The sequence below is a fragment of the Cricetulus griseus genome, chromosome 3, assembly GCF_003668045.3.
Source record: "Cricetulus griseus strain 17A/GY chromosome 3, alternate assembly CriGri-PICRH-1.0, whole genome shotgun sequence".
Classification (NCBI taxonomy): Eukaryota; Metazoa; Chordata; class Mammalia; order Rodentia; family Cricetidae; genus Cricetulus; species Cricetulus griseus.
Window position 1 is genome coordinate 33,590,422 of NC_048596.1, and position 15,167 is coordinate 33,605,588.

The 15,167-nt window shown below is 34.7% G+C and overlaps 1 protein-coding gene across 3 annotated transcripts in view; it reads left to right on the top strand.

Moving 5' to 3' along the window:
- Positions 1–15,167, top strand: part of Rfx3 (regulatory factor X3) — a 255,107-nt gene that overhangs the window by 172,484 nt on the left and 67,456 nt on the right. For 2 of the 3 annotated variants that reach the window (XM_027406463.2, XM_027406464.2), the window contains 2 exons: positions 2,598–2,672; positions 11,795–11,976. In XM_027406463.2, coding sequence (XP_027262264.1) covers positions 2,598–2,672; positions 11,795–11,976 — 257 coding nt within the window. The remainder of the gene's footprint in view (positions 1–2,597; positions 2,673–11,794; positions 11,977–15,167) is intronic. The other variant, XM_027406465.2, reaches the window with a different exon arrangement.

The following is a 15,167-nucleotide window of genomic DNA, read 5'->3' on the forward strand; positions in this document are numbered from 1 at the left end:
TTGTAGGCTGTTAAACCTTTGCTCTATGTCTAATATCCATATATGAGTGAGTACGTACCATGTTTGCCTTTCTGTGTCTGGGTTACCTAACTTAGGATGGTTTCTTCTAGTTCCATTCATTTGTCTGTGAATTTCAAGATTCCATTGTTTTTTTCCCCCTGAGTAGTACTCCATTGTGTAAATGTACCACATTTTCTGTATGAATTCTTCAGTTGAGGGGCATCTAGGTTGCTTTCAGGTTCTGGCTATTACAAATAATGCTGCTATGAACATAATTGAACAGATGTCCTTGTTGTATGAAAGTGCATCCTTTGGGTATATGCCTAAGACTGGAATTGCTGGATCTTGAGGTAGACTTGTTCTGATTTTCCTGAGAAACTGCCATACTGATTTTCAAAGTGGCTTTACAAGTTTGCACTCCCACCAGCAATGGAGAAGTGTTCCCCTTTCTCCCCATCCTCTCCAGCAAAGACTGTCATTGGTGTTTTTGATTTTAGCCATTCTAATGGGTGTTAACAAGGAGGACTGTAAAAGAGACATACATGGTCTCCCAGTGAAGGGGAAAGGGACAAGGGCCCCTGAACAAATTGGAAGCATGGAGGAAGGGAGAGGGAGGTAGAAGAAAGAGGGGGGGAGAAGAGGACTGAGGAGGAGAACATGAGGGTTCAGGAAGATTGAGTGAGGAGAGGAATAGAGGAAAACAAGAAAAGAGACACATCAATAATGGGAGCCACTCTACATTTAAAGAGAAATCCGGCACTAGGGAATTATACAGAGATCCACAAGGATGACCCCAACTAGGATCCTAAGCAATAGTGGAGAGGCTACCTTAATTAAATGCCCTTCCCCTATAATGAGAATGATGACTTCCTTAAATGCCATCCTAGAGCCTCCATCTTGTAGCTGATGGAAGCAGAAGCAGAGATCTACAGCTAAGCACTGAGCCAAACTCTTGGAATCCAGATTCAGAGAGGGGGGAGTGACCAACAAAGGTGTCAAAACCACGCTGGGAAAACCCTCAGAAACAGCTGACCTGAGAAAGTGGGAACTCATGCACCCCAGTCTTGCAGCTGGGGAACTAACCTAGGACCAAACAGGTCCCCTGAATGTGGGTGTCGGCTAGAAGGACTAGGCAGTTTATGGGCCTCTGGCAGTGGAACCAGGATGTATCTCTAGTGCAAGAATAGATCTTGGGAGCCCATTTTCCAAGGAGGGATATTCTCTTATCCTAGATATAGAGGGAGGGCCTAACCCCTGTCCCAAATGACTTGACAGATTTTAATGACTCCCTCATGGAAGGCCTCACCCTCCCTGGGGAGTGGAATAAGATTGTTTCTAATTTAAATAAAATTTATAAAAAAAGATTAATTCTGCTAGCGTCTCAACTGGTGGAGAGAATGATTTAAAAGCCACTTTATCTGCTTTTATGTCTTCAAAAACAGCTAATCATGTAAGAAATTATTGCTTATTTTTTTCTTTTTGAGACAGGATTTCTCTGTGTAGCTTTGTAGACCAAATTCACCTCTAAGTCACAGAAATCCACCTGCCTCTGCCTCCCAGGTGCTGGTATTAAAGATGTGCCCCACCACCGCCCGGCTTTATTGTACATTTTTTATGAATTAATAACTGCTTACTCTGAATTGTTGATGCATTCATAGTGTTAAACATAATGAAATTTGTTTTCTCAAATTGCATAATGATATTTTAATGAGCTAGTATTACTATAACTTAGTTCCTAAATGCATACTATTTAGTCTCTGGCTTAGTAGAATGTGCAGTAGTTCCCTGAACTAAAGGACAGCTGTCTTACATGTGAGGTCATCAAGAGTGCCTCAGGTTTATCCCTGGAACCTGTTGCTTAAGAATATTTTTTGTGATTATCCATGGTGTGCTGGGATTACAGTGAATGTAAACAATTCTGTTCTTGTCAGTTTTTTTTTTTTTTTTTTGGCTCTGAGTTATTTTCTCTTCTCTTTTTTCTGCTGTTAATTCTAATATTTCTGCTTCATCATGTCCTAAATTATAATGTAGAGACCATAGTCACATCTGAATGCTCACCTGACTGACCTTTCCCTTTCAAATTTTAATGCAAGAGTAAAAGAGGGATATATAGGTTTATTAGCTTTTAGGCATAATGAAGAATTTTTGTAACTTGCATTAAAATACTAATGCTATTAAACTCAGATTCTGCTTTATGATTTTTATTTTGTGACAGAATAGAACAAATGTTAAATATGCTTTAGGAGTGAGGCTGTATAGAGAGGGTCCAATATCCCACATCTTGAACTATGCAAGTAAAAAATATTTTCTAATAACTAGAAAAATCTACTAGGGTTCTTGATCCTCCAATCTCCATACTGATTATAATTTCAAAATGTTCAGAAAGGTTTACTGTTGTGATTGAGCTTATTATTAATGTGCATATTCTATTTCATTCTCTAGGGATGGGAAAGCTGGGGAAACACATTTACTGATAGCTATTCATTAGCCATCATTGAAGAATGAATTAGACCTTAAGAATCGATCAAAAATTCTCTGGTCAGCTTTTTATTACTATCTTGTCTTGAGCCCTTTTTTTTAATGACATCTATTATCAGATTGAAATGGCGATTGAGACGCTGCAAAAGTCTGACGGTCTGTCCACTCACAGAAGCTCTCTTCTCAACAGCCATGTAAGTTGCCTCTTCATGTACACTAATCTCTTGCTTGTTCCGCATGTGTTGCTTGCCTCTAAGTGCTTGTTTTATTTATTTACTTATTTATTTTGCTTCTTAACCTTCCTTTCTCAAGCTTCTTCAGACTCTAACCATTTAATGCCCATTTTACACAGTGGGGTATCTCAAAACAGAACCACAGTGCACTGCTGCTTTACTGGGTGTTTGTACTTTTTATCTACATATACAAAATGGAAAATTAACAACAAGCCACCATGTATTTCTAAGTTAGATTAATAGTGCTTTTAAACATATAAAGGGCAAAGTTTTGTAGTACACATCCTTATATCTAAGACTTAGAAGTGACCATGTCCACTGTGTGGCTGGTGGAGTGTCTAAGTGGATAAGTGGTCACTAATGCCAAAAGCAGTGATAAACTATTTTAAATGTTTTTACTGGTAAGACTGTAAGGTAGGCAGGTCCCAATCATGGATGAACTCAGGTCCTAAACACTGAAGAGAAATGAAAATGAGCCCAAAGTGAAGTTGTAAGTAAGCCGTAAGTTGATAATACCTGAGGCAAACAGAGTGGCCTCACTGCTTCTTGAAGCTTTCTCTGTTACCAGGCACAGCATCACCATAACACTGGTAAGTTGTGTGAAATAAACATTTTCATCATCTGTTCAAATTTGAGGAAATCAGTGAAAATGCTTGTTACAGTTATTTTTAGAAAATGATTTCTGAATGTATGGGGATGTCCATGGGATAACTTAAGTCATATGTGCTAAATTAGTATTAGTGACATTTGAGTATTAGAGATTTCCTTTCAAACTGACTTTAAAAAAAATTATGGTAAATTTCTTAATTTTTCTTAATATTTCTATGATTAAAAGATTTAAAATTAAGATCACTGAAATATACTATTAATTTTCAAAAAGCCTACAGTATTTTTGACAATCATATAGTTTATAGAGAATGTTTCCCTGTATTTTTTTTTAAGCAAACTGTTTGAATTTTGAATTATTTAAGATTTGTATTCTGGAATACCAGTTCTTTTTGATGTTCTAATGTTTGTTTTTGGAGGAGGTGTTTTGACTCATTCCTTTTTCAAGAGAGGTTTCTTGGCAAACACAAACATGTTAGCCAATTTGCAGAAGGCCTATAATTTTGGTGAAAATTATAGATAGAAACTTTAAAATAAGGATATATATTTTGTCCCCTCTTTTTAAAAACAATTTGAACACAATTTTCTACTCTTTGTTCTCAAATATATCCTGCTTATTGGAATGAGTCTGTGGCTGTGTTAAAGGCTAGTTTACCATATGCTATTGAAATGCATTTCCCAGTGTGTATATTGAAAATAGCAAGAGAGAATGCTTATCACTTCCAACCAGATGTGTGCAGGCATATAAGTATTTTTAAAAAATGAATAGAAATTTGTAGTTGCTCTCTTGAAATTTTCAGATTTCTAAATTGACTCTGAAAGTCAATTCTTATTTCACTTTTGAGATATGAAATATAGTATAATGTGTTGTTTAAATTTAACTTCAGTCACCCAACTTTAGTGATATTTTCATGAACCATAATGTAGGATTAAGAACTTTTTAAAAATATTTCTAGGGGAGGGAGAGGGAACTGGCATTGACATGTAAAACAAGCTTGTTTCTAATTTAAATAAAAAAGAAAAAACAAAAGTAAAAGAATAAAAACAAATGAAAATGTGAAAAAATATTTGTATTCATTTTGAAATATTTGGGGATATTTGAAAATCATTTTCTTCGATTAGAACTTGTGTACTAAAATTCATTGTCAATGACTGTGTGAATGAAGCCACAAAGACAACACAATTATGTCGTCTTCCCTCATTTTGTGTTTTCATTGCATAGTGTAGCAAATCTTCCATACAGTTAAACCTACTATCTGTGTTTCAGAATGTAGGAAGAGTGGGTGCAAGTGTTGCTCTTGTGGTGATAGTCTTTGTTTCCCGACTTCACTCATTGTTATTACATCCCTGAAGTGGCCGGGCTTGCTCAAAACTGCACGGATAGTTAGTCTTTAGACGCAGGAATGATTCTGTGTAAATGGAAGTTTCTCTCCTGCTTGCCAGTTCCCAAATAACCATTCTGAGGCTTAATGTGAATTATAATTATTTGGCCAGTGGCTCTGGAATATTCCGAACTGGACCTCACAGTTAAATTAACCCATTTCTATTATTGTATATTTCATCACATGGCTGTGGCTTATTGGTACTGTTCTGGCGTCTTACTCCTCCTGCAGCTACATGGCATTTCCCTGACTCCACCTTCTCTCTCTCTCTCTCTCTCTCTCTCTCTCTCTCTCTCTCTCTCTCTCTCTCTCTCTCTCTCTCTCTCTCTCTGTGTGTGTGTGTGTGTGTGTGTGTGTGTGTGTGTGTGTGTTATTGGCCAAATCATCATCTTTATTAACCAGTGGTAATAAAACATATTCATATCACACAGAGAGCCATCCCACATCAGTTCTGGGGATGGTTTATGAACAGAAGCCGCAGGATCAGTGTTCTACTGATGACCATCTGGTTAGTTTCTTGAATGCAGAAAACTTTTACATTGTCTTTCCCTTTGGAAGTTCATGATCTGACTTTCATTGGATTTTCCCCAACATCTGGAATAAACAAATGCATAATAATATATAATAAAGTAAAATATAGAGATAAAAGATAATAAAGAATAAATAAAATGCTTTTTAGTATATGTCTTCTGGCTGGTAACTTCTTTCTTAAGGAATTTCAAATTCACGCTTAGTTGGTGATTATCTGTCACATGGAAAGTTGACAGTAGGACAATATTTTAAAAGATATTGCCCATATTTTAAGTGCTAATAAACTATGTTACATTACCCATCACAAGAGTGTAATATGGAATTCTTTGACATAGTTGAGGAGTTCACCTTTGTGATGATTAATTAGTTCTCTGAATTATCAGTTCCTACAAATATCAGTCTCATTAGGAAGAAAATTAGGGATATTATGTATATGGATCCATATTCAAACTTCTAAAAACAGGTGTTAATAATAACTTTTGAGCATAAAAGTCTATTTGACTTTGTGATGTGGTGCAGAAATAATTTCCTGTTCTGTTCATATGATTTAATAATAATTCAGAAAAATTATTCCCTGCAAATTAAGTAAATAATCCCTGTCTAATAGAATCCAACTTGACTCTCTCCCTTCCTGTGCTTTCTGCACATTTGATGATGAAGCAGTATTTCATTTTATATCCATTCTCTGAGTATAATCTTTTTTAAAGAGTTATTTATCTTTATTGTTGACCTGAATGTTTATATATGGACCACATAAGTTCCTGCTGTCCAGAGAGGCAAGAGGAGGACAGTGAATCCCCTGGAACTGAAGATTGCTGTGAGCTGCCATTGTGGGTGCTGGTAACTGACCCCAGGTTCACTGGAAGAGCAGCAATACTCTTAACCACAGCGTATTCCAGCGTATTTTATAAAGAGTATTTTATGCTACCAATCCATATTCATTATTTCCAATATGCTATTATCATACACATTAAAATGCAAGTGAAATTTCCATGTTTGGTACACAATACTCTGTTCCAGCTGTGGCTGAGGAGAGTTGTTGTTGCATGCAGTGCTTTAGACTGTTTATGTTAACCTGGTGGCATCATGTCAGCATTCGCACCATAGACAACCAAGAAATATATGTTGACTACTAAAAACTCTAAAGTAATAAGGATTTTTATGGTTTGTCTTCTACAACAGCCATAGTGCCCAGAACAGTACTGGTACATAGCAGTAGATGTATACTAAATATTTACCTAGTGGATGGATATCAGAAACAATAAAAAGGGACAGAACCTATCTTTAACCTAGGGTTCCTTTCCCAGTCACATGAATTCATATTTGGAACTAATACATAGACTCTATTGATTTCTCTTTTTGTCTCCAAATATTCAATCAGTGTGTATGTACTGGTAGAGGGTTCTCTCTCATGGCATTCTAACTTAATGAAGAAAATGTGGGTCACTTTATAATTTCCCACATATATCTTTAAGATTAAGGGTAACTTTTTCTTCCAGTCTAATTCTTTAAAAAAGTTATACCTCTAAGTGATAAGATTCATCTCTTCCCTCTTCAGACTGTGCTTTGATTTTAGTTCTTTTCATATAACACTTGTGAGTGTATTTTATTTTTTAATTTAGGTATATGTGAAGATGCTGTTAATAATTTTATAGATCTGCCTAAGTCCAAAAATTATCTAATACTTTTAGTTACAGACTTAAGCTTATCTTCTGCTCTCAGCTGCAATTAATACACATTTTCATTTAGTATTTGTATTATATTCAACTTAGGATACTTTAGATCATAAATGTCAATGTGGAATTATAGTTAATTGTTGCTAACTTTTGCATAGTGCACTTAAGCATGTATTTCTTCTTAGTTCAACTTACACTGTATAGAAACCTCTAGGCATTTATATTTCAGAATTTTCACAATCTGTCAGACAATTGATTCATAATTCTTACAAGCTTACACTACTGAAATGTATTATCTTAAAATAAAATCTTGGTTTTTAGTCATTCACCCATTGCTGACTTGGACCTATTATAAATAAAATTTGCTATAGGTCTGTCAAATGTATAACATGGGTGCATTGAACTTAAAGTGGTTCCTAATTGATAATAATCCATCTTTAAAATGCCAAATATTACATTTAGATGTTAATTGAACAGCTCATTATTTATTTATTCTTGTCAATTAATGCTTCCTGTTAGGAAAAATAAGAACTATTCATTCTCTGTTATCAGTTCTGATTAATATAGATTAAATGCAAAAATTGAAAGATGCAATGCTTTCTGCCCTTAGATGAGTATATGTTGGTTCATTATGAGAATAATTAGGTTTTAAAGATAAAGGTAAAAAGTTTCTATGATATTTCACAAGCTTTAAAATTTGTAAATATAGTTACTGTATAAGATAGTTATTAAAAGAATAAAATAAGAGAAACAGATAGTTGCTTTCTATACCACTAAAAGTTAAGAGTATTGAATCCTAATGTCCAACTACATTCTGTTAACAGCAAGAAACAATGTACCTTATAAGTGTTACTCGGTTTCTTTGGGTAGGTAGCATGTGGGACATGAAATAATATTTTACAGTATAATACAGAAATGTAACTGCTAAGTTTCTCCAATAATAAAAAAAAAGCTACCTAGTGGTATGCTTTAGACTTAATATTTAATTTATAGTTTCCTCATGTATCAAGGTGAGAAAATTATATACTACCTTGTAGAATGTAGATTGAATATTCTGTCTGTGTCCCCAAGTCTTTTTTGGCATATTTTAGATGATGCATTGCTTCTATAGGAAGTTTCTTGGATAATAACCATAGGTGGTGTGGTTGTTGGCAGGCCTCCAAGTGGGACCCCATGGTAGCAGGCAAGTCCCCTGTGTCTTCAGGGCTTTTATCTCTGGTGACCTTCTTCTCTACTTCCACTTGCTCTCCATGCTTCTGCAAGGACTAAAGTGCCTCATTTTGATGAGATGGAGGTAGAAACAAATTTACCTTTTCTATTGTCAAGTCCTAGTCACCAAGACAGCTGTCCTCTGTAACTTATAAACCAAAAACACAGCTGTATGCTATGCAATATGATTGTGTGTTCACATTGCCCAAATTCATATTTTCAAAAACTAGCTTAAAAGTAAAACATTTGGGGGGATATGCACAATATAAGAAGAAAATAAGATTTCCAAACAGGCCAATGTTTTTACTTGTATGTAAAAGGGTTCAATAGATAGTCTGAAAAATGTTCCTTTTTCTCTGAATTCTCTAACTGTGGTGTGATTAACATTATTTAGGCTTCTTCATAGTTTATGCTACTTTTTGTTATAATAAAAGTAGACATTTTGCCATAAAGATTTATTTTTAATATATATATATATATATTTACTAAATATATACATATAAAATATACATATATATTTACTAAAATTGACCTGGCTAACTCTGACACACAATCACTGTTGGAAGTAATTTATGCTGACCTTTGATTTTTATGCTAGTTTCCACTTTTATTAAATACACTTGTTTAAAAGTTTTACCAAATATTTATATTTGCCTTTTCAAAGTCTTTCATAAATTTTTTAATCTCTAAGATACTATCATTTACTGTGAGGAATGAGTAAGCTCATGTACCTGGTTATTTTGTACTTCTGAGTACTTAATGTTATAACTAGTATATAACTATGCCTATTAAAATTTTCATTTGTATTGATTTATTTATCTACTTTTATTTGTATACTGTGATTTTAAAGTTCACATTTTAAAATTGACTTCTCCATTTCTATGGGAAAATGTCCCTTAAATTTTTCTATATAATCTTCTCATTAACAAAGGAAAGAACATTGACTCATTTCAGTCCTCTTTCTTGTTTTTGTTTTGTTTTCGAGACAAGGTTTCTCTGTGTAGCTTTGGAGCCTGTCCTGGCACTCACTCTGGAGACCAGGCTGGCCTCGAACTCACAGAGATCCGCCTGCCTCTACCTCCCGAATGCTGGGATTACAGGCGTGCGCCACCAACGCCCGGCTCAGTCCTCTTTCTTAATCATGTTACTATGCCTTTTATGGACACACACACACACACACACACACACACACACACACACACACAAACACACACGCACACATGCATGCACACATGCACACACATACACAATGCACACACACACACACACATATATACACATACACACCACACATGTGCATGCACACATATATATCCACAAAACATACACATATGCGCAAATACACACGTAACACCCCCCCACACACATACACACACCTTTGCTACTTTTAACTTATATGTGTTCTATGATGTGTGCTTGTGGATATGAGAAATTTGTTACATCATTTGCAACTGCTAAACGTATTTTCATCTTATACAAAATCCAGGAGGTTTTTTTTTTAATTTCCTTGTTAATCCATGATGCCAAGGGTCTGTTTCCTATTTTTAACATGTTAAGAATACCCAAAGAAGGCAGTTATATCTTGCTCTAACTAGCACCTGTATAAAAGACTGTAGCTCACTTTTGTGCAATATGGTTCTCAATGGCTACTTGAATTCCACTTGAAGTGCTTTCAAGTCCTGATTATTTTACTGAGGCACATGGATGAAACGAACTTGTCAGGTTTGTATTGCTGTATTTTGTCTTTATCACTTGTGTTTTATATTTTTAAATTCTTGAAATTTAAAGAAGGAAAAACCTCTAAAGCATGCCAGTTCACTGTTCCAAGTAGAGTACTGATTATGTCCTCAGTGACTTCATGCATGGGTGAACTTACTTTGGATGTTTTATATTAAACAGATACTTATAGAGAACATAGTCTGTGCATTATTTTCAATACACAGCATTCATTTTAGTGCCTCTAAAAGACTTTTTACTGATAGGAAGGTTAAAAATAAACACTATGAAAAAACTTATGGCTGATATTTCTTTTCTGTCTGTATAAGAAGGAGGCTAATTTATGTAATCTCGTTAGTGTTATAGTGTTGAATTATTTATGACTTAATATTAAGATGTACTTTTAGTTTGATTCATATATGTATGTATATATATATGTGTGTGTGTGTGTGTGTGTGTGTGTGTGTGTGTGTGTGTGTGTGTGGGAATTGAAAATCTTCTTGAAGGGACATAATTTTATTTTTACAAGTATCTTATATACTTAGTGGTGTATTTTCAAAGTCATTAATTATTGCAAGTTTGATATGTTTAATTATTCAATGATTATCTAGGAATATTTGAAAATTGAAATGCTCTGGAAAATTCAGTTGTTATAGTTTAAAAATAATCAAAATATTTTGATATTTTTTATAAAAACCTGAAAGTTCTGGTTCTCAGTTTCATCAAAAGTCTTAAATGAGATATGTAAACTTGATAGATAAACCAAAATAATTCTTAACTTACATGGCTTTCCAGATCATCATAACTTTTAGCCTTTGAGTAAATTCCCAGAGGACAGGTAGAATAACATTCATCTTTGAATTATTTTACTTCCTTAATTCACACTTAATTATAATCTTGGGTTCAATGTTTGCTCTTTACTATTCCATTTATATTTGCCATGGAGATGGTGAAGACACATAATATAAAATATTTGCTGCTTTGAAGGTCTGTTGGCCTAGAGTAAATAGGAAACAAGAATTAGAAACCATGCTCTGTCACTGAGACTGTATGAAATCCCTGGAAAAGTCATTTACATTTATTTTACTTGTTTTGTAAGTAAATAAATGGCAGAGATTTTTTCTTGTACATTCCAAATTTAAACATTTTTCAAAAAACAAAGTACAATATAAAACTTGAAAATATGAACTATAGGAGGAGAAAACATTATTTACTGCTTACCATGGTAGTGTGCCTTCTAAAATTTTGAGGAAGAAAGATACCTCAACTCTGAGATAGAAAATTGAGATGATTGTAAATATTATTACCTTTCATTATATAGAAGTTCTTTGGAACCTCTAGTGAACGTACTTCTTTGGAGGGAAGAATTACTCAATTTTGCCTATTTGCAACATTTGTCCCTGTAGATAATAATCTGTAGATAATAATGTTATTATTTCATGGTAATTTGAGATAAGTAAATTGTAATTCTGTAAAAATTAATAAAATCTTAATATAAAAAAATCTCATGTAAGTAAATCTACTGTTTACTTATTGTAACAAACAACGTGAAAGATACATTAGGTACTGTGTTACCAGACTTAAAATATATTAGGTGCTATGTTGCCAGACTTAGTAGAATGTTTTGTTTTATAACATTTGTAAATGATATGTTTATATTATTAATTTTGACCAGCCAATGCTATTATTTTAATTCTTGAAAGAAGTATCTGTCTCCAGGATAATAGTCAATGTAGGGAAAATCATTATCTGTACTTATGCTTGACAATTTGAAGATAAGATATTTTCTAAGCTGATAACTACTGACATTTCCCAGAGCTTAGAAAGTCAGAATTAGCAACTTATGGATAATCCCAGTTTATCCTGAGTTAATAAAATACTTCCAAGTAGTTGTATATACTGTATCTTGCTGACGTTTGGCAAATTATGTGAATTCTCTGCTTATTCTCTCTTATCTTAACAGCTCCAGTGGCTGTTGGACAATTACGAGACAGCAGAAGGAGTGAGCCTTCCAAGAAGCACCCTGTACAATCACTATCTTCGACACTGTCAGGAACACAAACTGGACCCAGTCAACGCTGCCTCTTTTGGAAAACTAATAAGGTCCATTTTTATGGGGCTACGAACTAGGAGATTAGGAACTAGGTTAGTACTGACAATTGACTTATTTAGTTCATCTTTCTTTATCAAATTACAGCAGTGTTGTACACTGAGAGGAAATGTACTGGGTTACAGAACATATAAAGGAAATATGAATGGAATGAAGTCACTTTATAAAGTCCACAGGAAAAAAATTATTATTATTCAGTGAATAGCACCAAACTGATTTTCAAATAGATATTAGAAGGCCAACAGACCAACCTGTTCATGCAAGATTTGCATATGATACTTTTAAAAATTGTTATATACCACTATTGTTACTTTCTGAAAATGAAAATGGATAAATTGACATAGTAAGTGAGAAACTTAGCACTTCCTTATTGTTTTAAAATACATTCAGTCATTTTTATGAAAACTTTTAGACTAGAAGTTAAGGTTGTTTTTACTTTATTCTGTATTTCTGAGGTGAATTAAAGGTATTTGCTAAACTTGCAAAATGTGCACATTTGAAGTCCTTGCTTATGGTCCTATTTACCTCTTAATAGCCTTGTAGTCATTTCTCTTGCTCTTGATTCATAAAATGGACATATGTGGGAGTGAAACTGCATCATATTTCCATCTTAGAGACCAGTGATGTCAGGAAGGGACTTTCAGTCTCATGGGTTTCTTTCCCTTGGAAACAATGAGTGTTTTTCTTAGCAAATATAATGAAAAGAAAATTTAGTGCCTTGGAGCTCCATTTTTATTCTCTATGATTTTTACAAATTGAAAACTAGTATTTTAAGCAGTTAGGGAGAAACATACAAATCCATTGACTTTGTAAGTCATACAGGAATCATATACAAAACATTAAAATAGAGATGCTGCACTCTACAGTGGATGATAGATCTGTAGTTATAAGTCACAGCCTCAAAGACTTACAGTACAAAGGATTTTTTTTTTTACTCTCTGTAAGGGAAGCAATATCCTACTAATTAACTAATCATTATGCATTTATGCTGAAAGGAGAAGTAAGTATTTCCAGAGCGAAGACTAATCTGTGCCTACCCATCTCCAGACACATGACTCAGAGCCCTAGAGCAAGACACAGTTTAACATGGGAAACACATACCCATACACTCTAGCCTCCTTTTTGTTACTGTGATAAACAGTGTGACCAAAAACAACTTAGGGAGAAAGTTTCACTGGTTTATACTTCCAAGTCTTAATCCATCATTAAGAGATATCAGGACTAGCAACTAAAGGCAGAAACCTGGAGGTCATGGAAGAATGCTTCTTGCTGGCTAACTCACAAGCTCTTGCTTAGCCCAAGACCACCTCCTACCTTTGCATAGTACCAGGGCTCACTGGACTGGACCCTCCTGTATCAATTAATAATCCTGACTTTCATCCAAAGAAATACCTACAGGCCAATCTGATCTAGGCAATTTCTCAATGAGGGCTTTCTTCTTAGGTGACTGAAGTAGAAAATAAAATCCAGGAAGGAAACCATTTTTGTAGTACAATTTTTATAGAGAGTTGATACCTTTATATATAAAGAATCAAAGAAACGAAAAAAATCGTGATATTTAGCTAACTCTCCAGAAGTAGCTAGTCCTCAAGAAGCATGAGTGGATAAAGTGGTGTGACCTAAAATTATAAATAGGCCCTCCATTCATATTCCATGATGTATCCTCAGACAAAAAGCTACACCTTTCCTCAGCTGCAGGAAGGCCCCTTTGGCATGAGAGTCCTAAGACCTACTAACAAGGGAACATCAGCTATGTTTTATCACCCACGTCACTGGGTAAGAAGTGAGAGAAGTTTTTCTACTCGTTGGCCAGTTTCTGCTGTTTTCTCTAATGTTGAGTACCATATTTTGGGGTAGTCTACCAAGAACTTTATTACTGTGTTAGTGTGAGGAGAGTTTGTATGTGTTTGAACTGTGAATTTTTCTTTTTGCTTGCTTTGAAGCAAATGTGCAACTTTCAAATTGCCAGAGGTTCAGTTCTTTCATAAATATATTCTTTTGGTACTTCAAAAGGTAGTATATTTTAAATTGCAGAATGTGATTGTCTATTCAGACTGAAGAAACCAGCTTTCACTCCTTTGGAAAAAAAGAACTTTTGTTTCTCTCTTATTTCATCCCCCCCCAAAACCAGGAAAATCATTATTTGGAGACCTAACCTAGTATTTCCTAGCTGATGGCTCAGTAGTTATACATATGGTGCCAATATTTTGAAACTCTAGGCTTTAGTCAACATTCTAATAGCTGTATTGTTGCACTGCTTTTGTTGCTGAAAAGGATTTCAATGGGTCCTATTTTGAGGCTCTATTCAAACCTTGAAACACATCTTTAAAATAGAAAGGGACAAAATTGGGGTTGTTTGGGTTTGTGAATGAGTAGAATCCATATTCTATAAGTACATTCTGCAGTATTGCAGTTTTTACTTTCGATTCCCTACCCCCAAGGATTCTGTCTCCTAATCCTTTTAACATTGTATGTGGTGTTTGCAATTGAGTTGGAAAGGAAAGCCTAAAAGAATAAGGAGGGAATAAATGCTAGGGGTTGAGTTTAAATGAATGCTAGGAAGCCAGGAGAATGCTAATAGAGAAAGCTGATGGTGTTAGGAGTGAAATTGCAGAGATTTTTCTGCTGTGGAAACTGACATGGACTTTTCACTCTATGCCAAGGAATGGAAGAAAAAATCAGTATAGATCAGGAGGCAGATCAGATCACATGATTTTTTGTTTGTTTGTTCATTTGTTTTTAAGTGAACAGTCTATAGAAATGTTACCAGTCAGCAAGATTGTCTAATGAAATTATCCAAACTAGACCAGACCTTCTTTTGGCACTCACCTAAACAAAAAGCAAATAAAACCATTGCATTTCTACCAAAGGCAATGCAAAGGGTAGGTTTTGATAGATCCCATGTCCAGTTAAATCTGGCTGACTGTGGACAAGCCTGGGTGGACTTCTCTTCCCAGGCAATTCCAGGTGGGATAAAAAAAAACTTCCTCTCACTCCAACCCCAATGCGAATTTGTAAGAAACTGAGTCTCAAAACAAAAGCACCAATTTTCTTTGTGCATTTTCCAAGATTAATGCCTCCTGATTCCTGCCCTTCCCTTCACTCCCTCCAACCTCCAGTTAGTGTAGAACATACCAGCTGTGTTCCTGTAGGTTTTGTTGTAGGTTTTGGCTCTAATCTCAGTGGGTTTTGTAGACAAGATCTAATCTCTGAAGTGGAAGGTCTT